This window comes from Gadus macrocephalus, chromosome 23, assembly GCF_031168955.1.
Source record: "Gadus macrocephalus chromosome 23, ASM3116895v1".
Taxonomy (NCBI): domain Eukaryota; kingdom Metazoa; phylum Chordata; class Actinopteri; order Gadiformes; family Gadidae; genus Gadus; species Gadus macrocephalus.
This window is the reverse complement of record NC_082404.1, coordinates 18889511-18913788: the sequence shown is the minus strand read 5'-3', so window position 1 is coordinate 18913788 and position 24278 is coordinate 18889511. Positions and strand designations below refer to the sequence as shown.

The 24278-nt window shown below is 51.2% G+C and overlaps 4 protein-coding genes across 7 annotated transcripts in view; 3 read left to right on the top strand and 1 right to left on the bottom strand.

Annotated features, from left to right (window-relative positions):
* Positions 1–3558, top strand: part of avl9 (AVL9 homolog (S. cerevisiase)) — an 18630-nt gene extending 15072 nt beyond the window's left edge. For both annotated transcript variants that reach the window (XM_060044422.1, XM_060044421.1), the window contains exons 15-16: positions 841–929; positions 1757–3558. In XM_060044422.1, the coding sequence (XP_059900405.1) occupies positions 841–929; positions 1757–1953 (286 nt within the window). In that variant the 3' untranslated portion in view covers positions 1954–3558. The remainder of the gene's footprint in view (positions 1–840; positions 930–1756) is intronic.
* An 858-nt stretch (positions 3559–4416) lies between these two features.
* Positions 4417–14670, bottom strand: kbtbd2 (kelch repeat and BTB (POZ) domain containing 2). Of its 2 annotated transcripts, none has more exons than XM_060044953.1 (4): positions 14471–14670; positions 11801–12467; positions 8166–8331; positions 4417–7745 (listed from the first exon to the last, which is right to left on the bottom strand). In XM_060044953.1, the coding sequence occupies exons 2-4, from the start codon at positions 11971–11973 to the stop codon at positions 6201–6203; spliced, it is 1884 nt and encodes a 627-aa protein (XP_059900936.1). In that variant the 5' UTR covers positions 11974–12467; positions 14471–14670; the 3' UTR covers positions 4417–6200. The 2 variants fall into 2 exon arrangements, with proteins under 2 accessions (XP_059900936.1, XP_059900935.1); XM_060044952.1 differs by having other exon boundaries at positions 14495–14670.
* Positions 14671–15123: 453 nt separating this feature from the next.
* LOC132452722 (bucky ball-like) lies at positions 15124–18478 on the top strand. Of its 2 annotated transcripts, XM_060045484.1 has the most exons (7): positions 15124–15381; positions 15573–15734; positions 15919–17499; positions 17622–17705; positions 17837–17938; positions 18024–18078; positions 18192–18478. In XM_060045484.1, exons 1-6 carry the CDS (start codon positions 15375–15377, stop codon positions 18047–18049), a joined length of 1962 nt encoding a protein of 653 aa, XP_059901467.1. In that variant the 5' UTR covers positions 15124–15374; the 3' UTR covers positions 18050–18078; positions 18192–18478. The 2 variants fall into 2 exon arrangements, 1 of the variants encoding a protein (XP_059901467.1); XR_009524475.1 differs by lacking the exons at positions 18024–18078; positions 18192–18478 and having other exon boundaries at positions 15192–15381; positions 15919–17504; positions 17837–17944.
* Positions 18479–19577: 1099 nt separating this feature from the next.
* Positions 19578–22955, top strand: LOC132452737 (uncharacterized). The gene is made up of 5 exons (XM_060045504.1): positions 19578–19620; positions 19768–20061; positions 20297–22528; positions 22617–22724; positions 22813–22955. The coding sequence occupies exons 2-5, from the start codon at positions 19779–19781 to the stop codon at positions 22839–22841; spliced, it is 2652 nt and encodes an 883-aa protein (XP_059901487.1). The 5' UTR covers positions 19578–19620; positions 19768–19778; the 3' UTR covers positions 22842–22955.
* The last annotated feature ends 1323 nt before the right edge of the window (positions 22956–24278 follow it).

The window sequence follows — 24278 nt, the reverse complement described above, 5'->3', positions numbered from 1 at the left end:
CGTGTGTGAGCGGGCGCAGGAAGGAAATGTCCCTGACTGGAGCGGCATGTGTGAATAGTGGATCACCCGCCATGTCACATAGCGAGGGGATGTTATCCAGTGGTCTACAGGAAGTACGTGTGATCGTGCATGCACACACGCACACACGCACACACGCAGACACACAGACACACACACACACACACACACACACACACACACACACACACACACACACACACACACACACACACACACACACACACACACACACACACAGCTTCAGTGTGAGTTTGGATCCCCCTCCTCTCTGAAGTTCCGTAGTTCCCATTAGCGCGCACGCAGTTGGGACACATGATGCGGGGCTCGCACATTCCCTGGCACGGTGTTCGAGGAAGGGTGAGGTCGGGCCGCGGGCTGCTGGTCATCCACGGAAAGGTCGCAGCTGGGCGGGGACCACGGGGTACTGGGGGAGGAGCCAGGTAGGGGGGGGGGGGGGCATTGGCTGTTGATTCTTGACGTGAAGCACACAGTGCACACCTCATCCCATCATTTCAACAGATGCTAGCTCTTCATTTGAGGTGGTGTTGTCCTCTGCTGCAAATTGTTAGAGCAGAGGGATTGTGGGATTTCCACGATAAACTCCCTCGGGAAAACCGCCTCTAGTCAAACGGAGAATCCCGTGTCGGTTAGGTTTGATCGTGGGGCGGCCGTGATGTTCCGTCCTGCTCCAGGAGAGCGATTATTTTACTCTCTCACATCTCTGATCTCTTCTGTCTGTTTGTCTGTCTCTCTCTCTCTGTGTGTGTGTTTGTCTGTCTGTTTGTTCGTTGCCGTGACGATTGACGCACGGCGGCGAAGTTCGGTCCAGAACAGCGAGCGGGGGAAGAAGATCGGGAACGCCATGATGAGCACCAGCCGGAACGTGGTGCAGACGGGCAAGGCCGTCGGTAGGACCTCCTCCTCCTCCTCCTCCTCCTCCTCCTCCTCCTCCTCCTCCTCCTCCTCCTCCTCATAACGATGGAGCATGATGAGATGCTTAGTTAATCCCCAGGGGAGGGAAACTAGATGCCAACACGGCACACATGCATATTACATAGGGTGGATGGCAATCCAGAGCGTTTTAAAGCACACACTCTCACACACACACGCACAAACACACACACGCACGCGCACGCACGCACACACACCACACACACACCGATTTTCCAGGTGAAATCAGCCTGAACACACAAGGAGGTACAAAAATGCACAGCCCTATGAAAACAACTATGATGTATCTGTTTAATATACAGTATGTAGCAACAATATGTCTGTTGTCTGGGGTACGATCTCACATGATGCCGCGGTTCCATTCACCTTTTTATTCTATAATCCATGTTGACAGTGTTTGTTCCTGTAGTGTGACGTCACCCCTTAGCCACTTCCCCCTTTGTCCAGCAGGGGGAAGAGACATGACCGCCACTGATGCACATTCCCCTGTCTCACATGACCTCTCTGCTCTCCTCTCTTCTCCCCTTCCCTCCTCTACTCTTCTTTCCTCTAATCTCTCCCCTTCTCCCCTCTCCTCTCCTCTCCCTCCCTCTCCTCTCCCCTCCCTCTCCTCTCCCTCCTCTCCTCTCCTCCTCTCTTCCTCTCCCCTCTCTTCCCTCTTCCCCTCCTCTCTTCCCCTCTCCTCCCTCTTCCCTCTCCTCTCATCCCTCCTCCTCTCTTCTCCCCTCTCCCCTCTCCTCTCCCCCCTCATCTCCTCCCCTCTCCTCTCCCCCCTCCTCCTCAGGTCAGTCGGTGGGCGGCGCTCTGACCAGCGCCAAGTCGGCGATGTCCTCCTGGTTCTCCACCCTGGCCACCCCGCCCGTTGCCGTGGTGATGCCGTCCCCGAGGAAGGGCACCACCAGGAGGAGCAGTGAGACCGTCCCTCCTCCTCCCCTCTCTCCTCCTCCTCCTCCTTCCTCCTTCCTCCTCCTGCTGCTGTGAGCCCGCTCTGCCCAGCGGGGGGGCGGCGATGTCCGGGCCTCTACAGGACACTCTAACCCTAACCCGGCTCTGTGAAGGACACGACCTATAGAAGGACTGCTGGCTGAAACCCCGTACAGGGGAACCCCCAGACACACACCTACACCTACACACACAGACCTACACACACAGTGCTCTGATGAGTAAGGGGGGGTGACAGCAGACGTCGATGCTGTAGGCTTCTGACCTGATGGTCACTGATCCTCGTCTCTGACGCCCGTCCAAGTCCTGTAAACGCGATCCGAAGCTCGTCGCTATGAGCAGCGTGTTTGGTCAATGCTTACATCTCCGTCAGGTCGGGTTCGATTCTGTTTGGGCCGGAGCTCCCTGCAGTTGAAGGGCACGTCGCTAGGGGTCCTGTGGTTAAACGCGAGCTGGTCGTCTCCTTCCTCTGTTGTCGTCTGATTTCAAACCTCGTCAACGGTAAACTGTCCTTCTGCCTCTTTCTCGGGAGAGGGGGGGTTCTTGAGATGACTCGACTTGTCTACTAAACAGATTTTGTGACGGGTTCGGCGGGGTCTACTGTCGGGGTCTCGAGACCAACAAAGGGAAAAGCTGTCACCACTAACCGGCGAGTTTGACGGCGTTGCGGCCTGCATTCCGGGAACAAGATATTCCCTTTGTGTATTTTTTGCGTTCTTATTTTTGTTCTTTTCTCCCCGATCAATTATGAAAGCACCCGACCAGATAACGACCGGCCGTTAGTCCCTGCACATGTTTCTTTCAGATCAAGAACACATCCCCCCCCCCCCCCCCCCCCCCTTATCTCCTGAGATGCACCTCCTTCAATTTCGTATCCAAGGTGATTCAAACCCCCCCCCCCGCATCCCAATGCTACTTGCATTAGCTGGTAGTGAATATTTAAATCGATATACATGCATCATTTATTGTAACGCGAAGGGGTACTGAGTGGAAGGCTAAGGGGTAGAAGTGACGGGGAACGGGGGTTAAGACGTATTTATTTGTCGGTCATCATGCTGGCTGTCCCCCTCCGACGTGGTCGACGCTGGAACTGTCCGTTGACCTCATGGTGCTCCTGCCAGTGTTGCCAGATTGGGCCCGATTTACCTCCCAATCTGGCAACCCTGGCTGCAGTTTACTGCAGGGGTTGCCAGATTGGGCGGGAATACTGATTGGCATAAATTCGGCAACACTGCATCCAGCTCTATGGTCTTTGGTTTGAGGGATTATTTTGGGGTCGTTCTCTTTTCTGAAGAGTTGCATGCTGCCCTGTCCGTTTAGTTTTTTTACGGTTGAATTGAGTGCTCGTTTTCAGTTGGTTTCGTCGTCAACCGATTTCTTTTCTGATTTACTTTTATACTTTTGTTTTTACCCATGTGTTCAACATCTGACGATGGTCTTCCCTAATGAGAAAAACGAGTTGATCTATTTACGTTTTTTATTAATGTTCTGCAGATATATTTCTAAATGTGTATTTAAAAAAATGAATGTATTGTAAAATTGTGACATATTCACAGAATATTTTCGTGACTGACCCTTTTAAAGTATTTGGGAACTATGCGATATACACTATATTGTTGCATTAAAAAAAAAAATTAAACCAGAGCAATGTGGTCGTTTGTTTCTCATCGGTATGTGAACGTATCTCAGCCAATCAAGGGAAGCTTTGTGTGTGTATGGGAGAGTTGAAAGGTCAGGACTAAAGCAAACAACTACACTGAGACCGACTGACCGGCCCCGATATGGCAGTTCTGTGGCTCCTCAAAACCTGCCTGACCCGCCATAGGGAGGACAGCTTTCTGTAGGCCTGGACTGACACCATATTCACACTGCTCTTGTTCATTTGAAACAATGCCAACCCAACCCCTTTACATTATTTATAATAGGTATAAACTCCAAGCATCGTTTACAAAAATACAATTTGACATGCATGGCTTGGGGCTTAATTAAATGAACAATTTCAGCTCTCAAACAAGGCCCTTGAAAACGGGCTGTTTATGAACAAGAAAGTAACATAGCATTGGATAAAACACTCGAATTGTTTATAGTGAGCGGTAGCACATAACAAATTAGGGCGGCTCGATTATGGGAAAAATCATAATCACGATTAGTGGTCACTATTGAAATCACGATTATTTTTGGGTTTGAAAACATATTACGAATGTCTCCCAAAAAAAACTTTTTAAATGAGAACTTTAAAATTTCGCCATAAATAAAAATACACAAAATGTTAAATACATTTTTCAAAACTAAAATGATATTCAGATATGTATCCAGGTGTTCTGCCCTTTCTATAAAACCTTAAAAATATATATAAAAGAATTAAAAGAAAAATCGAATAAATCTATTGTTAATTTTGTGATTGTTTGACGCTGAAATCGATCAAAGTTCGATTAATCGCCCATCCCTATAACAAACTCCCCAGAACATCGATTCTCAAGCACAACAAGGATCAGGAGTCGATTTCAGGAACGTTTTTGGTATGGTTTTTAATAAATTAACGTTCATTCAAAATACAGTGCCAAAGGAATATGATGCAGCCAAACATGCTAAGGTAATGTTTATCATGAAGCACCTGTGCTCATGTTTAGTTCTCTTAAAAAAAAAAAAAGGTAGGAAGTCAGCCTCCCCACCCCTCTCCCTCCCCCACTACTGCTAGTGGTTGCCGGGACGATTTCCATAGCAACAGCCCTGGGCCAGCCCTCTTCGTTCCTCTCAGACCCAATCAGCAGCGAGATACCTCAATATCCACTCACGAGAAAATTAAGTCTGATAGAAGGAAAGAAACAATATGGATATCTACACACAATCACACTACAGTAATGTCCGATATTAAATAAAAAATGAAAGACTAATACAAAATAGACCTGGTTTTCCCACCGCCCCCTGTCCAGCCCACACACACACGCACAGAAACACTTTTTTGTCTAAACATATGAAAATATATATATTTTTTAAGATTTATATATATATTTCAGCAGCTTGTAAATAAAAAAGAAAAAAACGAATTTCAAAAAAAAAAAAAAACGCATGAGCCCAAAGTCTAAGTACGGTGTTTCTGAGTGGAGTTGTGTGGCGATCCTTTTGCAGAGACCCGCATATGAAGAATACGAGAGAGGGAGAGAGCGAGCGAGAGAGAGTGAGAGCGAGAGAACATGGAGGGTCTGGAGGAGAGGACCAGAGGGGTGTCTGAGTTTGGGTGAGGCCAGTTTTGGGTTCAGTAAAAGAGGGAGGGTTGGGGAGAGAGCGCGAGAGAGAGAGAGGGAGGGTGTGTGGTCTAGGTGGCTGTACCTGCAGTCACCAACTAATGACCTTTGACCCCTTCTGCCCCCCCGGCCCTCCTCCCTCCGCCCTCCCCCTTCTCGTACAGGTAACCCAATCTTTCGTACGCTCACAGCACCGACCCCTCTGTCGTCTCACCAACGGGGCCCTGAATAAAATAATAAAAACCTTGAGATGCATCCGGGGCCCTAATAGTGAAAAGGCGAGCGAGACGGGGGAGGGGACCCAGGGGGTGGCGGAGGAGGCGGAGTCAGCGATACAGGGGGAGGAGGCGGAGTCAGAGACACAGGGGGAGGAGGGGGAGTGGCTAAAAGGAGGCGGAGTCCGTGGGAAAGGTGGTGACAGAAAGAAGTAAGTCGGAGGGAGGTGGGGCCCAGAGGGTTGGGGGGGCAGTGGAGGAGGAGGCAGGGGGGCGGGGAGGGGGGTTTGGTACAGTTGCCATCGTCATTCCAAGGAGGTTTACTTGTAAGTGCATCGTCATCCTCATCATAAACATTACCATCATCATCATCATCATCATCACAAAGTTCAGTTACCGTTTAGATTATCACATTGTAGAAACAGTATAACAGATTGCAATAATATCTAACCGATTTAATGACTAACAAAATAATAAAAAATAAAAAAAAGATTTTACATTACTTATTTTGAGGAGGGGGAGGGGGGTTGAGGGGGGAGAAGAGGCCTCTCGCCGCTGCGCTTCGACCAATCAGCATCAGCCGAGGTTAGATTCAACACCGGTCGGGGAGGTCAAGGAATTACCATCCCTTCGGAAAAACACATGTCAAACCATTTCAGTTCTGCGGGGCAGTAATCCCGCCCCCAAATTCCACTGCACCCGCCCCCAAATTCCACTCCTCCCAGCCACCCAGCCCCAGCCTCAGCTCTTCAGCGCGTAAGCGAGTTTGGGGATGGGGGGGGGGGGGGAGTGCAGCCTCGGTGGCGTCTGGGGGGGGGGCTAAGAGCTATACATGGGGAAGGGGCACCATCTCCCCGTCTACTTCAAACTCCTCGGCGCCGTCGGGGGCGAAGAGGTAGGTGGGCGGCTTCCACGGGGACTCCTCCAGGCAGGAGGGGTACAGCTTGCCCACGGCGCAGCGGAAGTCCTTGCCCATGTCCCAGAGCGAGCGCTCCGACACGGGCTGCCGCAGGAACCAGCGGTCCGTCTCGGCGTCGTACTGGTAGATGGCGTACTTGGCGCGCTCGTTCATGTGCGTCTCGCGCATGAAGATGCAGAGCGCGTTGAGCAGCACCACGGCGCGCACGCAGGGGTCCGAGTACCGCTTGGCGGGGATGTTGGCGGCCAGGCGCCACTCGTTCTTGTTGACGTCGTAGATCTCCACGGTGACCGACGAGCCGTCGATGGTGCTGGTGGGCAGCCGCACGCCCGTGTTGCTGACCACGTGCAGCCCGCCGATGTAGAAGATGAGGTCGCCGAAGGCGGCGGCCGAGGCGAAGCAGCGGCTGGTGCGTCGCATGGCCATCTCCACCCAGGTGTCGGCGCGCGGGAAGTAGCAGTACATGAGGTCGTGGGTCATGACGTAGATGCAGTCGTGCGCCACCACCGCCGTGCTCCAGTTCCAGGCGCAGGGCAGCGGGCTGGTCATGCTCCACTCGTCCTTCTCGCAGTCGTAGCGCTCCACCGTGCGCTTGTTCAGCTCCCCGCCCACGTTGTCGCCGCCGATGGCGTAGATGTAGCCCTCGCACCACACCAGCGACGGGCGGATGCGCGCGCACAGCATGGGCGTCTTGGCCACCCAGGCGTTCTGCTGCGCGTCCAGCCAGTAGAAGCTGTCCACGGACCGGTACACCGTCTGCAGCTTGCCCGCCTTGCCCACAGAGTTCTTCAGCGTCAGCTGCCCGCCGGCGATGAACACGTCGTTGTCGGGCGACACCAGCGTGCCCACCTTCTGGAGGTCGCCGGGGGGGTCGCTCAGCCGGTACAGCTTCTCCGCCTGCGGGCTGTAGCACACGGCGCGGTACGACACCTGCGCCATCAGGTGGATGCCTTCGGCCACCCACATGGCCTCCATGAAGATGAGCATCTCCTCCTTGGTCATGCCCAGCCTCGGCTTGAAGAACTTGGGCATGGACTTGTAGAGGCCCTGCACCACCACCGACTTGTCGTTGGGCGGCAGGCCCTGGAACCACGCGCGCTGCGTCACCTCCGACAGCGCGTCGATGCGGATCTGGCTGAGCACCGACGAGAGGTGCTGCGAGCGCGCCTCCATGTTGTACTCCAGCCACAGCATGGCGGCCTCGCGCACCGTCTCCTCCTTCTCCACGTTGAGGTTGTCGCTGCTCAGCACGTCCACGAGCAGCTCGTGGGACAGCTGCAGGAAGGCCTGCTGGCGGTACACCGTGGGGAACTTGTGCTCCACCATGCGCTTGGCGCTCTGCTTGAGCTCGCTGCAGCTGAAGAGGTCGCCGATGCTCAGCATGCGCACGCAGTTCTCCGCGTTGATCTTCTTCACCAGGTAGTCGCGGCACTGCAGCAGCACGTCCTCCACCTGCGAGGAGGAAGAGGAGGAAGAGGGGTGAGCGTTTCTGCACTGGGACTCGTACTATGAACGTGACCGCAGGGTAGGGGTGCTCGGTTATGGGAAAAATCATAATCACGATTATTTGGGTCAATGTTGAAATCACGATTATTCGCATGATTATTTCTGAGTTTGAAAACATGTACTTGATCAGCATGTCTCTCCCGAAAAAAACTTGGTAACTGAGAACTTTAAAATTTCAAAAATAAATACACAGAATTGTCAGAAAGAAAATGTTCCAATCTTAAATATACAGATATGTATATAGCTGTTCTGCCCTTCTAAAATAACAAAAAAAAGACATTTGAAAAAAACAATTTTGTTATATTTGTGATCGTTTGACGCTATAATCGAAATGGCGATCAAAACTCGATGAAGCGTTCCTCAGACCTGGAGGAAGCAGGCCGTCTCGTAGAGGGGCTCCACCGTGCTGTCGTTGATGGCCAGGTTGCCCGTGTAGGCGTAGGTGATGATCACCTGCAGCGTGGTGGGGTCCACGTTGCGCAGGTGCACATGGGTCTGCTTGCTCTCGCTCAGGCCGCTCATAAACATCGCCCTGTGGGGGGGGGAGACAGGTGGGTGGGGGAGGAGAGGGGGGAGATCAGCGGGTGAGGAGGAGGTCGTCACCGACACCGGTCAACACTCACCTACATTCTTTCTTTTTTTTATCGTTATTCATTTTTATATTTTTTTATTCCAATTCTCGTGACTGTCATGAACTCCCTGCTGGGACACCAGATGTTTCCGTCTGGGACTAACGAAGTCCATCTGAACCTTTCTCCCCATTGGTCACATGTGTAGCAGATCAAAGAACATGCATTTGGCAGGTTTTGTGTTCTCTTTTAACAGTTTGTGTCATAAAGCGTCGAAGCAAGGGGCCCTGGGAAAGAATAAGCTCAAACATAACAGCTCACTGTTGACGAAGATTTTATTCGTCTCATTTCCCTAGCACCTTCTTTAAGCATACCGGACAAAAATAACCCCGAAATTTGATTCCTACCTTCCTTCCAAAAAAACAAAAAAAACACACCCACGTTTTACTCTCCAAAACACTGGCCGAGCACAACCCAATGTTTCCCCCTCTCGCTGTTACATAACCGCCCGTGATAAGTGGTCGTTTGCCTCAGCAGGTCTTTCCTGCGCGCCGTGAAAGCATCTGGCAGCGAGTGACGGAAGCCAACTGCAACAGCAGAACACACTTCTTAAAACAAGTGGGTCACGGGACGGCCCGTCTGCACCGGCCTGAACCTCGGCCGGCCCTGCCGTCTCACGGGGCGGAGCGCGGCATAGGGGGGTCCAGGGGGGTGAGGGGTTGGCCTCCCACGGGGGGTCGCCTGACGCAATGTGAGGAACGTCTGCGCTCACCCACGGGGATCAAAGCGTCTGTCCCACGACCCAAGCCCCTGGGAACGCAGCGATCTGCTTGGAAGGCCGCAGCGGACCACATCAGAGCCGGGTTGTGACGCACACTGATGAGGTCATGGCTCGGGTACCTCCTGTCAACACCCTGGTTCCCCCGGGGAGGGAGTGAAGAGGGAGCGGGAGAAGGAAGTGAGGCCCCGCGTGACTCGCTCAGAGCAGCACCTCTCTGGCTCACTCAGTCAGCAGCCTCTGACTGACTGAGTGAGCGACTGTTCACAGCCAGTTCTGTTTCCTCCGAGGGGGAGGAAGTCCCCGCCCTCTACACATTACCAGGAGCTATGGTTACACATGACTGAATAAATAGTATTGACAGATCTAAATCCTACTGGTAATGCGGGTATGTCATTCACAGCTGAACATACACCACTAACCAACAACTATACATGCAAACAATAACGTACGATTATAGACTGGCTAGCCCGCCTTAAGTAATTCACAGCCGTAGCGTTGAACAGATAAGGACCATTTAAACACGTTTTCGTAATCCTTTCTGTATAAAGTGCTTTTAAAATCGAATTGCTTTAATAGATTTAGATTCTCGTTTGTTCGATGAAGGCACTTGTACCCTGATGCACTTCCCAGCACACACACACAGCACGTATGTTGTGTCACACACACAAAATTGATATTACTAAACAAATCATTTCCGCTTGCAAGCTACATAGGCAAAGCATGTTTGTACATCATATTGGACACCATTAGATCCAAGTTGAGGGTGAACTGTAAACTGACGAACTAGACAACTAGGGCCTGAATTTTGCAATCCTGCAGGTATGGCCCTGTAGAGGGGGGTGGGGGGGGCAGGTACACTCCCGGATAACGAGCGAGTGGGAAACAGCCGGGACGAGAGGAAGTGACAGAAAGAGTGAGCGGGAGACAGTGGGATAGGTGGGTGTGAGCGAGGGCGTACGTACAGACCCCTTCGTCTTGGAATGCACCCGTCAGTATGCCGAGAGGAGGAGAAGGAGGAGGAAGAAAGCGAGAGTGAGAGAGGAGAGACGGAGAGAGAGGAGAAGAAAGGAGGCGAGAGGGGGATCAAAGGCCGTGTGAGCCGCTGTCATTTACAGATGGCGTCTTCCCAGAGCCCTCTGCTGTGCCTCCGGGGGGCAGAGCACAGCAGACGCCTTTATCCAAAGTGACAGAGTGAAACAATACATCGCCGTCGGTACAGTAAGGACGTTCATAGAACCAAGTGCCAAGCCCTAACAATCACTAGGCGAACCCATTCCCCCGTATTGAACGTCGATAGCCAACATAGTGAACAGCGAGGTGGGGTAAAACACGTTAGAATGGGTGACATGGGGACTCCCCTGCAACCCCGTCTGCCCCAAAGTCTCCATACGGTGGATGGAAACTAGTGTGGTTCCAATGCATTGATTTTCCGATACCGAATGTTTAAAACGGTTTCCACCCTCATTTTCCACAGCATCGATACACCGGCAGCAGCTGCTCGTTCTCACCCTCTCTTCTGTCTGACAGCGGGTTAACAGACACACACACACACACACACACACCCCAAACACGACACAGGGTCACACAGCCTCCTCTCACTCACTCACTCGCCCTGCCGTCTCTCGCCGCAATTCATCTCTATACTACGGCCGTACCTCGTTATCACGTTATAGCCTTGTTATATGAATCCAGTGTTTCCCCCAGCACTGTGTTGTTAAGGCGGCCGCCTTAACAACAATAGGGCCCCGCCTTGACTACCAATGTATATAAAAAAATATATATATACATTTTTTTTTTTATATATAATTATTATGCCGAAGTAGAAAACTCTCATAAGGAAAGAAAACATACTTCCATCAGGTGTAAAAAAAAACAAAAGATCAATAATGCATCGGTAATACTGTTCACAACAATGGTCGTACCATCAAGCTTTTTGAATTGAAACGGGGAGCGGTATCGACTGTGTATATTTCTCAAGGTATTATGTCGGTCTTAGAAAATACTGTATGGCGACAACCCTAATTGAAATGCTGCATTATTTAGTGTCACCATACCTAGGGACAGCGCCCAATCTTAACAACCTTGTGGACACAATAGCGGAGGATGAGGGGCTGACTGGTCCCAACGGGAATCAAACCCGGGCAAATAATTACCACCTTCAAACACTAAGCCCCCCAGGCCTACACCACACGGTACATTATTCAGGGCACTGGACGGATCGCCTTCCAGCCCCACTAGCAGAACACCAGGTAGGGCTACACAGGGGACAGGGCCCGGTTGGAGACGCACGCTTTCAGTTCAACTCAAAGTAGTCCGCTCACTTTGGGCGCCAGAGCCCTGCAAACGCTGTGCCCGATATCCGATATATGAGAGGCTGTGAACCGTTAAATGCGTCTTATCTTGACGCACCTGCAGTGCGGATGAACTGTTGTCAGAATAACGACCGGTAATTGCAGTCCTAATGACACGCGTTGAAGGGAAACCCAGATCGGGACCCACTGTGTAGTAGTAGCGTTGGTAGAACCAAGTCTGACATGGAGGCGCTCCCAGGTGATGGGAAACAACCCCTATAGAAGACAGCCACCACAACAGGGGGTGGCGGCTGGGGGGGGGGAACTGGAGCCCTGCGGCGGCGCTGACGGGGCCCTCACCTGAAATAGGAGCTACAGGTGGCCAGGACCATCTTGTGACAGGGGAACTCGGCCTCCTCCACCAGCAGCACCACGTCCGTCAGCAGCTTCTGCTCGTAGAAGAACTTGAGCTGCTCCAGCAGGGAGACAGCGTAGTCCGAGTTGACCGCCCTGCGCTCACCCAGGTCGGACATGGTCGCATCCCATGAGTTGCGCCCCAGCTTCGTAAAGTCCTGCGGCCCGGCGCGAACCGGACTCAGACGCGACGGCGGCGAGGATATCAAATAAAAGTAAAAAAAACTGAGGCAGACGCCAACCGGGAGGGTGTGGCGGGGGGGGGGGAGGTGCGGAGACCCCAACGCCGTGGCCCGTTGTGAGGGGAGGTGCTCGCTCCTCGACGGCGCAGGGAGACCCAACAGAAAGGCACTGCTCCCTGCGTGAAGAGGACAGGAAACCGGAGGTCCACCGTGGCAGTGCTGTATCCCTGTGGCCTCCTCGTGGTGTCACCGGCTCAGGGAGAACTCTGGGGGAGACGGCGCTCTCCGGGTCTGTCGTCAGGAGTGGACCCCGACAGTGGGGGGTTGGGGGACAGGGAGCTGAGGAAGGGGGGGGGGGTTAGACGCTGAGGAGGTAGGAGGTGGAGGAAGTGGCAGCCCGTCCGTTGGGGCTGGGCTACGTCAGTGCTCGGCTGGAAGGGAGAGAGGGAGAAGAGAGACAAAAACAGCAGCAGTCAGGTCGGTATGCATTGAAACCAGGACAATACAAACAAACTCAATGAGAGGCTGGGCATCAGTGAGTGACAGCCAACCGTCGCCTGAGCATGTGATCATGTTGCTGTTTACGCACTCGTCCGCTTAGCTCCTCTGCTGCAAACCTCAAAGCTTTCCGGTTGTTTAAGCGTCTGAGTGAGAAGATGTACATCAATAAAATAGCTACCCATCTATCTCCCAGAAGGAAGCATAACGCAACCAGTCAGTGCTTACCCAAGATTCAGCATTACTAGTCTGCTGAATAAATTCTACGCTATTCTGCCGGTGTCTGGCCGAACGAGGAAAAACACACGCATATACATTTCCGGAATCTTTTCCGCATGACAAAGTGCGCCGTCAACATCCAGTCTCCAATAGCAGGTCACCTGGCTGGCCCCCACCCCACCCCTTACAGCTCCTCGCTCCATCAAGCATTCACTGTCTCCGTCACTCACTGCCCAGGACTGCAAGACAATCTGCTTAGTGAGAGGGGAAGGGAAGGGGGGACTCTCTGAGAGCCAACACACACAACGAAAGGACAAGGATCTGTAAGCTGTCATCGTGCAAATCCGACAAGAACTACAAAATTAGATTTTTCTTAAATAACACTGAAGTTTATGTTTCACAGAACTGAGCATTTTGATAAGGCGGAGCAGTTGACAAAATATTTAGCATAACACAAAAAGGCACAATTATGTCACACCTTTTCTGCATTTGTAAAAAAAAATAATATACAACTGTTGGTTTGTGACCCAAGGCAAATATTACAGAGAATCGTTTTATTAAAAAAGCAAAAATGCAGAAAAAGTGTTTAATAATATAAAGAAATACAAAAAACACCTACAAATACAAAACATCAATCACTAAAAGACTGATTGCAATGTTTAGCAAGTAGTAAGGTAAACTAATGTGTACGTAATGCTACATTTGAACAGGACTCAAAGATTGTAGCGTCATCCACTGTAAAGAGCAGTGTTTTATCCTCTATGTTTCAGACTAGTGTACTCCCCCGTGTTGGTACAGAGAATACCGATCAGCCAAGCATGTTGGGCTGGACAATTTGTTTCAGCTCTTCGGTCTCTACCTATCGTCGTACTGGCTAAGATATAACATTGCTGCAGTATTTTTGGTCAAATGCATTATTTAAATCCATAAAATCAATTCAGCCAGGACGACCAGCACATGACATCTCGTACCTGGGCCGAAACGCCGACTCACAACCCAGCTAGAGACGGCATTCATTCACGACACCACTTAGCTCACTCATTATCACAAATCAGCCAACAATAACGTGTTTCCAACATCGTAAACACCTACAGATCACCCTCAGAGCATAAATACAAGTCGTAGGCTAACGTGCTGCTAACCTCCAGCCCCGTCGTCCTCCACCGCCTCCCACAACAAACCCTCGCCCGGACACGGCGGCGCAGGGCCCTCGGAGACACCCACTGGGGACACCGCATGCGGTTCACCCTGCATGCGGTTCACCCTGTACCCCATTCACGTGCCCATTCACCACAAAACTGAGCATCGCCACAGTGATCAGAGATATTGAACTCACGGCGCGGGTTGTTTTATTATATAGCAGAATAACATCGGGTCACGGCAGCTAGCGTTAGCTCAGCGATACTCCAATCTCCGATCCGGGGGTTAGCTGGCGGCTAACCGGATGGCGAATGCTAGCGTGTGCTAATACAAAAACAAGACGAACCTCCGGCCCCCATGCGATTTAAATGTTAATCCGACGAACGGCCACCGGTCGAGACGAAGCGTCGTAACACACTTATAAGACGGGGTTAATGGTCAGCTAGCTGGGTGTGAGATAAACATATAAAAGTAGGCTGGTTGGTGTCTGACGTGAACTCGCTGCTGGCGGCTAGCTTCTGAACGGGGCAGTGTTGCTAAGCTAACGTCAGCTAGCCGAGCCACTTCGTTACTTAACCCGTTAAAGATTCGGTGTCCTTACAATGCTTTTTGGGTTGGCGTACTCCAGGGATAGGTCCCGCTGCCACTGGCTCTTTCTTTTTATATCCACTCGGGTCCAGGAAGTGTAACTTTGTGTGTTATTACGTTGAGCATTGGGTTAGCATCGCCCGCATCGGAGGAACGTAAAAGCGCAGCTCAAGCGCCTGTTTTTAAGAGGCCAAATGGTGATACTGCGCATGCGCCCGAAACAGCGTCGCTGCGCTCTGCGGACGCATGCGCAGTATCCCGATTTTGCCTCAATATATATAATAATATATATATATATATAATATGTTTATATAACACACGCCGTTTTGGCTGCATTCACAGTATCCCCATTTGGGAGAGGGGAATAACCGGGAGAGGGGAATGCTGCCCCCTGCTGGGGCCTGGTTTGACTGCAAACAACCCATGTATGCCGCTCGATTTCCAATATTCAGATTACTTTATTGATCCCGGAGGATATTGATTGTATCTGTAACCACTGATCAGCTCCCTCATGATAACATACAAAATAAATACAAAGGTAAGTAAAATAAATCTATAACACAGACCCACAGGTTTCAACACAAAGCATGTTTCGTTAAATATATAACGTGCATGCAAAATGTAATGGCGCATAGGTTATGCATAATAAGGAGGCTCCACGTAAAGTCGCACCCTGGTGCACTGCCAGTTTCAATCAAAACCAATTGCAAAAAGAGTCAACAAGAAGAAACATGGACAGGTGGTCCGAATTTGATTTGATTGATTTGTTAGCAGCGCCCTTTGAGTCGGCTGAGTTTGGCGTCTGCAAGACCGAAAGAAAGTAACAAAGCAAGTGATTCGAGTGATTTTAATCTTCCGTTTTGTTCCAGAGTTAATAACCCACTTTTGAGAAAATGGACGGTAATAATTCACATTTACTATGTTAGTTTCTATTCAATGTAAAAAATATGTAATAAACAACTGCGTTTTATATAGGGGATAACTTCAGGCATGATCTCTTCATGTGAACTTGCAAGGCAATTTGTATTAAGACTACAAAACACATGAAAGAGTTTCATGCTCAGAAAAAAAAATCTAGTTTATTCCCGTAGACGGAGGACAACCTAGCAATTCGTTTGGAAACGGTCAGCCGTCGCGGACTCCGCAGCACACTCGGCCCTTCTTCTACGTCCAGCCGGCCTCTCAACCCTACGTACCCATGTACCAACACTGGCACTTAAACAACCCGTACAATCCCTACGGCATGCCTGGAGGTATCAATTCATATTCAAATATTACTTCCGGTCTGTATGTGTATTGTGTGTTGATGTGTACCGTCGCAAAGACATTTGTAAAGAACTTATTTTTGCCATCTATTGTATTTTATTTAGGTTGTTTACGTTTAGCCTTCAGATGGAGGTGGTGTTTTAATACATTATCTTTTTGGTTATTGCTCAGGCTACAACGTTGGCCGCCCCTATGGGCAGCCCTACCCCTACATGCAGTACCCGGGATACATACTCCCACAACAGATGATGCACCCGCTTGATTACCGGAGGATGTTCGAGCCGCGCTTCCACCCTCCCCCCTGGGCCGACATGCCCCGCCCCCCCCTGCAGCCCCAGCAGTACCAGTACCCGCCCCCTCCCCCGTCGCCGCTCCGCAGGGAGATGGCGTGCTCCGAGGTCCAGACGGACCCCAGCGACGCCATCAACAAGCTCATCGAGTGCCTGGGCAAGATGCGCGGCGTGGAGCTGGGCGTGGCCGAGAGGGAGCTGGACTCGGGCGTCGGCTCCCAGACGTCCGGGATCTTCTCGCCGGGGGAGGAGAAGAAGAGCGAGGAGGAAGGCGTGAGTCGCGCCGCCGCCTCCACCTCCTCTTCCTCCTCCTCCTCCTCGGGCGCCCAGCCGTCTCCCGGCGTGACGTTCAGCGACTCCACGACGGCGGTGTACGACGCCGAGTCGAGCCACCGGAGCCTGGAGGACCTGGGGACGCCGGGGGCGTGGTCTGTGGGCTTCGAGGAGCCGCCGCTGGACAGCTCGTCGGTTCGCGAGGAGACGCCGTCGGGAGCGCCGGAGCCGGCGGAGAAACGGGACCTGTTCGCCTTCTGTCTGCCCGGCCCGCTGCCCGACCGCGTGACGGTCGCCCCGCGGGGGGAAGAACGTCCCGCGGAGGGCGAGGTCCGACGCTCCGACGGTGTGGCGCCCGTCGTCGCCACCACCACCAGCGTCGACCTCGGGTCCGACCCGGAAGAACCTCTCCCGGAGACGGTAGCCGTCCTGCCCCAAGCCCAGGAAGAGTGGTGTCCCACGGCCGTCCCGGTAGAGGCCGAGGCGGACCTGAGCTACCGGATCCTCAGGCTGCCCTTCGACCCGAGCGCCCCGTTCGCCGGAGACCTCCTGAGGAGCAGCCCGTCGAGCCGGGGGGCGGAGCCGGCCCGCCTGGCCCCCGGCTGCCTCCCGTCCCCGGTGTCCCCTCTCTACTACGGCTACCTGCCCCGGCAGAGGACCCAGGAGCGCCTGAGCGTCCTCAGCCCCTCCCTGGATGAGCTGTCCTCCCGCGACGAGATGTTCTCCACCGACCTGGACGACATGGACCTCTTCCCCCGGAGGGTGTACGCCAGCAGGAGGCCGGTGGCGTCCGGCCATCGGACCACGGAGGAGGCGTGGCCCGCGGGCGCCAAGAGGTACTCCTGCGCCTGCTGCGGGAAGGGGCTGGCCGAGGCGGGGGGGCCGGCGGCGAGTCGGAGCAAAGGCGGCGACGTCAGGTCCTACCGGGACGAGACCGGGGACTCGGACGACGAGTGCCGCTACGCCCGGAGCCAGCCGGACCGAGCGGCCGCGAGGAAACCGGTCGCGGGAAGGAAGGCGGAGTCGGCCTCCCTGCGGCACGCCTCCTCGAAGCACCCCCACAAACGGCTCCAGTGCATGGAGGCGTCGAGCGTGGCGGACGGCGAGGAGGGGCGGGACCGCCGCGCGGAGGACGGCGGGGAGACGGGGGACCTCACCAGCGGGGACCTGCAGTACATCACATGCCAGGGCAAGGTCCACTTATGAGCTTCCTGTCGGTGTCCTTCACCGTGCGCTGTCTGAGAAACGCACGACACGACACAATCAGCACCCCAAGTGATCTTATCAAATGTTTTCTCTTTCTACTTGAAGACAAACTGTGTCGAGAGGACTTGACCACTGGCAGATGGGAAGAGCAGCCCAGAAGGAGACAACAAGGCCAACTGCATAAACAAGGTCACAGCTAAGCGGACTGTAGCCCTCGACCCATGCCGGCCTACGATTAAATCTGTTCCCCTGATCTACTGTTGTATTTATGTGTCAAGGTTGAGCTGCGTTGATTCCTGTTTGTTTGTTTTTTTGAACAGATATGCATAGAAAAGCCCCGAGCAAGATGATGCCATGTCACAGGACCAGAGAAGAGGAGAGCAAGAATGAGGAGCCGCCATCAAGATATCGTTGGGAAAGAGGTGAGGCTTTTGGTGTGCCTCTGCTTGTCTTTATTGAATTGAGAAAAAAAAAAAACTCGAATAACCTCATTAACATGCCTTTCAGGTACAGGCAAAGGAGAACCAAGATGATGAGTTTCAGAGATTGATATTTTTGAACGGTAATTGAAACACAAAATGAGATGAATTCCACTGCAGTTCCTCTGCTGACATGCACCAAACGAATGCATTTTTATCTAAACCGGATATTTCTTGTTTCAATCGTTATTTGCAGGTTCCACTGACAGAATCCACGGTGGTGATATCACTGGAGCAGAGAAACGCAAGGCCTCCGGGATGGGTGCTTGTTGAAGAGGATGTGAGCACCTGGTGACACGCACGTCACACAATAAAGTCTTGATTTTGTTGGACACAATAAAATATGGATCGTTTGACTGCAGAAGGTCCACTGACACAACCCGATGTAATGCACTACAAGTTATACACCTTCACACACTGGGAATTGTTCTGAATGCTTGTCTGTTACCGGCCTGTCTAATAAATCATTTTCATTACATCCAAGCCAATCTCAATGTCTTCAAGCTGCTTCTGATGTTTTTTCTTGCCTTAAATGTTGACCCTTAGTTGCCATTAGTACTGTTGATTGCCTTGCAAAGCATCCGTGAAACATGGGACTGTAAGAGGAATATAGATTGGCTCATGTTTTGCTTTACACCACTGGGTTTATACAGGGGCCGGCCTCCCGTTGGGATTTAATGCTGCATATAGATGTTTCTGTATTTATGCAGTTGATGTATTGGATGACTCAGAATACATTGGTTGCAGAAAAGCAGCTTCTTAAGGCTTTAAAACTTTAGTGTGATGCTGTTTAATCCTATGGAAAGATTTTAGGAGTTTTAATTAATATCAAGGATGTTTCCATTGGTGCAGTTGGTAAATGGTGATTAGCACTTTCTTTTTTGTACTTAATATTCTACAGGGGTTTGTAAAGATGCTACTTTATATGAATCTTTGGGATGGGATAAGAAATGAGTATTTCAGAGGTAGGTTCTGCTCCTCTGGGTTGGTGTATCATCTCTTGTCTGATTTGAAATACACCTAAGTTCCTGAACCCATATCTTCCTCTGCACTACTCATTTGTTTCGGGGATGAAAGTGACAGAGACTTGCTAATGTGTTCAATGTGATATCCTCCATCTTGAGGGCAGATTACACTGACAAATTTGGCAGGGATGCATAAGAGAAGTGACTGTAATTGTGAGAATTATTATATTTTCGGAAGCACTTTTGTGAGTCTTTAGTTTCAGAGGATAATGAGATTTTTTCTTCAGAGCTGCCAGCAGGTGTGCTAACTTTCAACCAATGGGCTTCCAGCATCAAAAAAGCTATTATCATATTAGCAAACCCATTTTAATCGCTGATCCCAATTTCCTTTATCTCGACTCTTCCCCCGCTGCCCCATCTCATCTCCTTCAAGTGTGCTGGAGAAGACGTTGTGGGAGGGACACTTGGCAAAGCAATGTGACGTCTGGCTCTGAAGTCTGCCAATAATGACTGATTGGGCCATCAGCACCTGGAGCCACGATTGATCCAATCAGATTGTTGCTTTAACCGAGCATGTGACCAAAGTCCAATCATCTTATTGCCTATTTAGAGTGTATCAGGATAGGTTAGCCTCTTTGTCTGTATTGTAATCCTTTGAATGTATGTGCTACTCACAACCCCCACCCTCATATATTTCTTCTTAACTGATGCAATAGTTTAAAGCGAATCAAGTGTAACGGTGAAAACCCTTCAAAGTTATTTAAAAGTGCTGTTATTCAATGACAACCGTTCTCTGCTTCTTCTTAGGTTTCCTACAGATGGCGGCCTCTGTTTCCACGTCGCAGCATGAGTTTGCCCACAGGCCGCAAGGTATGAACCCTTCCCATGATGCACGGCGGGCCCAGGGGCCTCAACCCCCGGGCCAGGGGCCCTCAGGGCAGTATGGGTCTCCGGGCCCTAGCGAGCGAGACAAGCCCCCGCCTCAACACCAGAAGCCCTACTTCTACGTCCAGCCCTCCCAGCCGTACGTCCCCATGCAGTCCAACATGCAGTGGCACATGCCCCTCTCCTACAACGCTTACTACGGTTACCCAGGGTTAGGTAAGTGAGGGGGATTCAGTGTCTCTTTGTGTCATTGCCTCCCCATTTTTAACTTCCATTGTTTTTTCTTTTGACCTATTTTTTTTTTTTTTATGCAATGATACGGTTTTGATTAAGGACTTGCCTTTCACGAGTTTTCTTTTAATATTGTGATGGAAGATCACATATTTTACTACTCTTTATTCATAAAAAAAATAAATTCTAACCGTTTACATTTCCTGCTACTATTGAACAGGTTACGCCATGCAACCTATGAACACCTATCCCATGAATGGATACATGGAGCCGCCGGGATACGTCATGCCTCAGAGCCACCTCCATCTGGTGGACTACAGGCGCATGCTGAGCCCCCAGTACTACCACACCTTGGCCTATCAGTCCCGCACGCTCAGCTACCAGCACAGCTCCTCCAGTAGAGACATGATCAGCTCTGAAGTGCAGACCGAGCCACTCTCTGCGTCCAAAAAGTCCAACGCCGCTGCTTCATGTGGTGGTGGTGGTGGTGGTGGTGGTAGGGTCGACGCCCACAATGGCTTCCCTCAAGGCATACACGATTGTGCAGAGAGAAACGACCCCGGGCCTGCTCACCTTCTACCCCAAGCCCAGTCTGCTAAGACTGGTGATCGATTGGTGGATCTCAAGAAGACGTTGCCCTCTCCTGTCGGAAAGGCGCCTCAGAAGAGTAGCTTTGTTATCCAGACCGAGGAGCTTCGGATCGAGTGCTGCAGTAACGCAGTGGGCCTCGAGGTTCTGCGCTCCCGTGAGACCCAGGAGATGGAGTTGGCTCACAGTTGCGCTGCCCGGGATCTGGGCCGCTGCGGCTCTTTGATCACCCCCACTCCTGTGCTGCAGGAAGTGGCCAGGAGTGCTCCAAAAGAGCAGTTGGACATTGGCCAACAAGTTGTTCCTGACCTTGTGTTAGTTGGCATGGATTCCTGTGGCACCACTGCGGGGACACTATCTTGGCGCGAGCCGAAAGCCCAGATTAAACGCACCGATGCGTCGCCGGATTCAGGCTCCAGGGTTGAAGTCAGCGGGGGTGTAGGTCAGAAGACGACCGTAGAGCAAGGACAAAAGCGCAGCACTGACGCTAATGTAGGCTGTGGTTCCAACGACGGCCTCGTTAAAGTCCTCCACATGCCCTTTGACCTGGACTACCTGGATGAGCTCCGGAGCATGGAGACGACGGTGTGGTCGATGGAAGAGACGGTCCTTTCCTCCCCTGATTGGATGACGCAAACCACTCTAATAGATTCACACATGGACACACTGGTGGAGGAAGTCAAGGATCCCCGCGAAGAGGACCTGATGGATGTTTTCGCTGAGGAGTTTACAATGGAACAGGTGGTGCCCATGATTGAGATGCCTCAGTCTGAAGAGGAGCTCCTGATAGAGCTGGGCTCCACTAGAGATGCCCCCCCTGTGTTGGTCTCGGCCCCTCAACCAGAAGGCCTTGCCTCAGCGGATGTCTGTGACACAGAGGTGGCTTCAACGGCCCATCTTGTCCACGACTCGGGTGTGAGTCACTCACACAGTTCAGAGTCGCTGGTGGGCCTCCCTGGTACAGGTGACGCAATTCAGCACGAGTCTGAGCTGACTGACCAGACTTCCTTTGAGTCCCTCCCGGCTTTCCTCCCTTCCACTGCTTGGCCGACTGACCATAGTAACATAGTGCACCTCAGAGAAATGCCACAACCCCCCAAGAAACCCAGCAAGTCCCAGAGCGCTCACAACTTTGAAGAGCCAATCGAGAGACAGAAGCCCAACAAAGAATCAAAGGAGGCTCACACCGTTCAAAGGCCCAAAGCAGAAAAGATCGACAAAGCCAACGTCAACAGGCGTAGCGTCTCGGACCACGAATGCTGTCTCCGGCGCAATCTAAACGAGAACGCGTTCCCCGCCCGGCGGCCCCGACTAGAGCGCCTCTGCAGCAGATGCCTGGCCAATCGCAGCGGCGGCCTGACGGTCAGTCCAGGATCGCAATCGGTGCAGATCTACAAAAGAAGATGCCCCACTCCCCTCCAGCCGTGGCTGCAGGGCTGCGTGCTACCGACGTGCGAAGCCTGCCAGATGCTGGTGAGGAAGAGGCTGATGCTTCGCCGTGGCACCAGCTCAGACGTCTGCGGATCCGGCTGGCACGACGCCGCAGGGGGCGCGACCTCCGAGAACGGTTCCTATCGAAGGGTGCCAAAATGGTCGGGGCTCGATGACCCCAGGAGAGCGTGCGCTGAATCGAAGAGGCACCAGGTGACCTCCAGGAACCGACCTGAGAAGTGTCCTCTGGCGTTCGGGGAGAGGAACTGCGCTTGTGATGAGCACAGAGTCCCTGGTTGGAACGGGCGGAGCAGGCATGCACCTGGAACCGGGACCGTCGTACAGGAAACCGACGAGAACGGCGTCTTGCCAGTGCGTTCCCAGGACAAGTGGGGAGGCGTGGAAAGAAACAACGGATATAAATGGAAAAATGGTGGGTGGACATTTTTACAGTGAGGTCTTTAGTGATGCGTTTTATGCCGTTCGTTTTGTAAATCTGCTTTTTCTTTACTTCCCTGCAGAGAAATCATTCACATCAATGGTGTTTAATCGGAACATGGCTGGCCACAAGGATGCGGTCATATCACAACACTTGAATATACAGAAGAAATCACAGCCACTATCACAAGGTCTACTTAACACATGGCATTAGCCAACACTTTTTGGGGGGATGACTTTTATCATGCAACAATCTTTAATTATTGTTCTTTTTCACAGGAACTCACAGAAAAGTAACAAGATGCTGATTTTCACAAGAGCACAATCACTTGAACACGTGCACAAATAATTTAACCTTGACTCACTATTTATTGCGCACTATTTAAATAAACACCTTTTACTACAGCTGGTTTTGGTTTAATTGAACTGACCGTTGCATAATTTAATTCAATGGCAGGGATTCTCCATAAGATGGTGCTGTTACCCCATACAATTTCGCTTCATAATTTAGCAGCCGCAATCTCTGGGTGGTATTAATTGCAAACGAGGCATTTGACTCGTAAATTGTGGGTCATTGTGATAGACGTAGATCTGTCTTTGTTGATTTCAGGGAAATGGTTTATGGGTTGGGATGGGTGAAGAACATGCCTTATTTACATATGCAGACGACTCCCTATGATTTGGAACTCATTTACAAGTTTGTCTTTGATTTGACCATTTACTGTAGGCGACACGTTCAGCTTCACAGCATAGGTTGACGACTTACACAATTGTGTGTCTGCATTTTGATTTATAATGCTGCAAAATTATAAATAGCTGTGCTGATTGCATTATTCCCCCAAAGGGAAAATAACTGATACAATCTTCTCGATTAAGATTCTAGCTCCTATAGGCACTTTAGTTTTCGGTTTTACTATCTTTTAATCAACTTCAACGTGAAAAATGCTTGACTGTTAGTGTTTGACTGGCCGTTTAGTTGGTTACATGTTTCCATATGAAGCAGCTATTGACGTATTGATCTTCCATTTTGAAGCGTTGTCACGTCCATCAATAGACGATGTATAATTTATTCATATCTAATGTCTCAAATTGATTCACCGCTCGCGTTCGGTTATTCAATCAATTATTCCATTGACTTAATCGGCACGTTCAATTCTAATGTGGACCATTGTTGGCACGACAATGAATGGACATAATTTGGCAAGGGAAAAAAACTCAAGTGCCCGCTATAGAAACACTTACAAACGTGTTTTACTTGGCCTCGTAACATTTAAACAGCTCATCAGTTGGTAATTTAAACGAGACAATAGAGGTGACTTTGAAAACAAAGTGTTTCACTACATTGCCAACACTAACCGATATTATAGCTGGCTGAGTTAGCCAATCAGATGGATGGATGATGGAACTAAACCAGCCCCTTACCTGTCCCAACCAATGATGAAATCAAATGGATCCTGTATTAAGTTATTTAAATCTCACGATCACAGCAATAGGATGAGGTGCTTTAAAGGCTCTTGGAACCGATATGGAATACTAGTTTGTTGGCAGCTTGAGGCTCAGGAGACGGAGCGGGTTGGCTGGTAACCACAAGGTTGTTGGTTCAATCCACTGAGTGTCGAGGTGTCCCTGAGCAAGGCACCTCACCCTGAATGCTCCCGACGAACGTGCTCGTCGACTTAAATGGTTGACTCCGCCGTCGGCGTGTGAATGTTACCATGAATGCGTGAATGTCCGGCAATATTGTA

Bases quoted from the DNA above. Each gene is read 5' to 3' on its own strand.
- LOC132452722 (XM_060045484.1), top strand. The intron at 17,500-17,621 runs GCAAGGTCCACT...TTCTACTTGAAG, and splicing joins GCAGTACATCACATGCCAGG to ACAAACTGTGTCGAGAGGAC. The intron at 17,706-17,836 runs GTCACAGCTAAG...TTTTTTGAACAG, and splicing joins AGGCCAACTGCATAAACAAG to ATATGCATAGAAAAGCCCCG.
- LOC132452737 (XM_060045504.1), top strand. From the start codon at position 19,779: ATGGCGGCCTCTGTTTCCACGTCGCAGCATGAGTTTGCCCACAGGCCG. The intron at 20,062-20,296 runs GTAAGTGAGGGG...ACTATTGAACAG, and splicing joins CTACGGTTACCCAGGGTTAG to GTTACGCCATGCAACCTATG. The intron at 22,725-22,812 runs GTCTACTTAACA...TCTTTTTCACAG, and splicing joins ATCACAGCCACTATCACAAG to GAACTCACAGAAAAGTAACA.
- kbtbd2 (XM_060044953.1), bottom strand. From the start codon at position 11,973: ATGTCCGACCTGGGTGAGCGCAGGGCGGTCAACTCGGACTACGCTGTC. The intron at 8,332-11,800 runs GTGAGGGCCCCG...CCCCCCCCACAG, and splicing joins ACCTGTAGCTCCTATTTCAG to GGCGATGTTTATGAGCGGCC. The intron at 7,746-8,165 runs GTCTGAGGAACG...TCCTCCTCGCAG, and splicing joins AGACGGCCTGCTTCCTCCAG to GTGGAGGACGTGCTGCTGCA.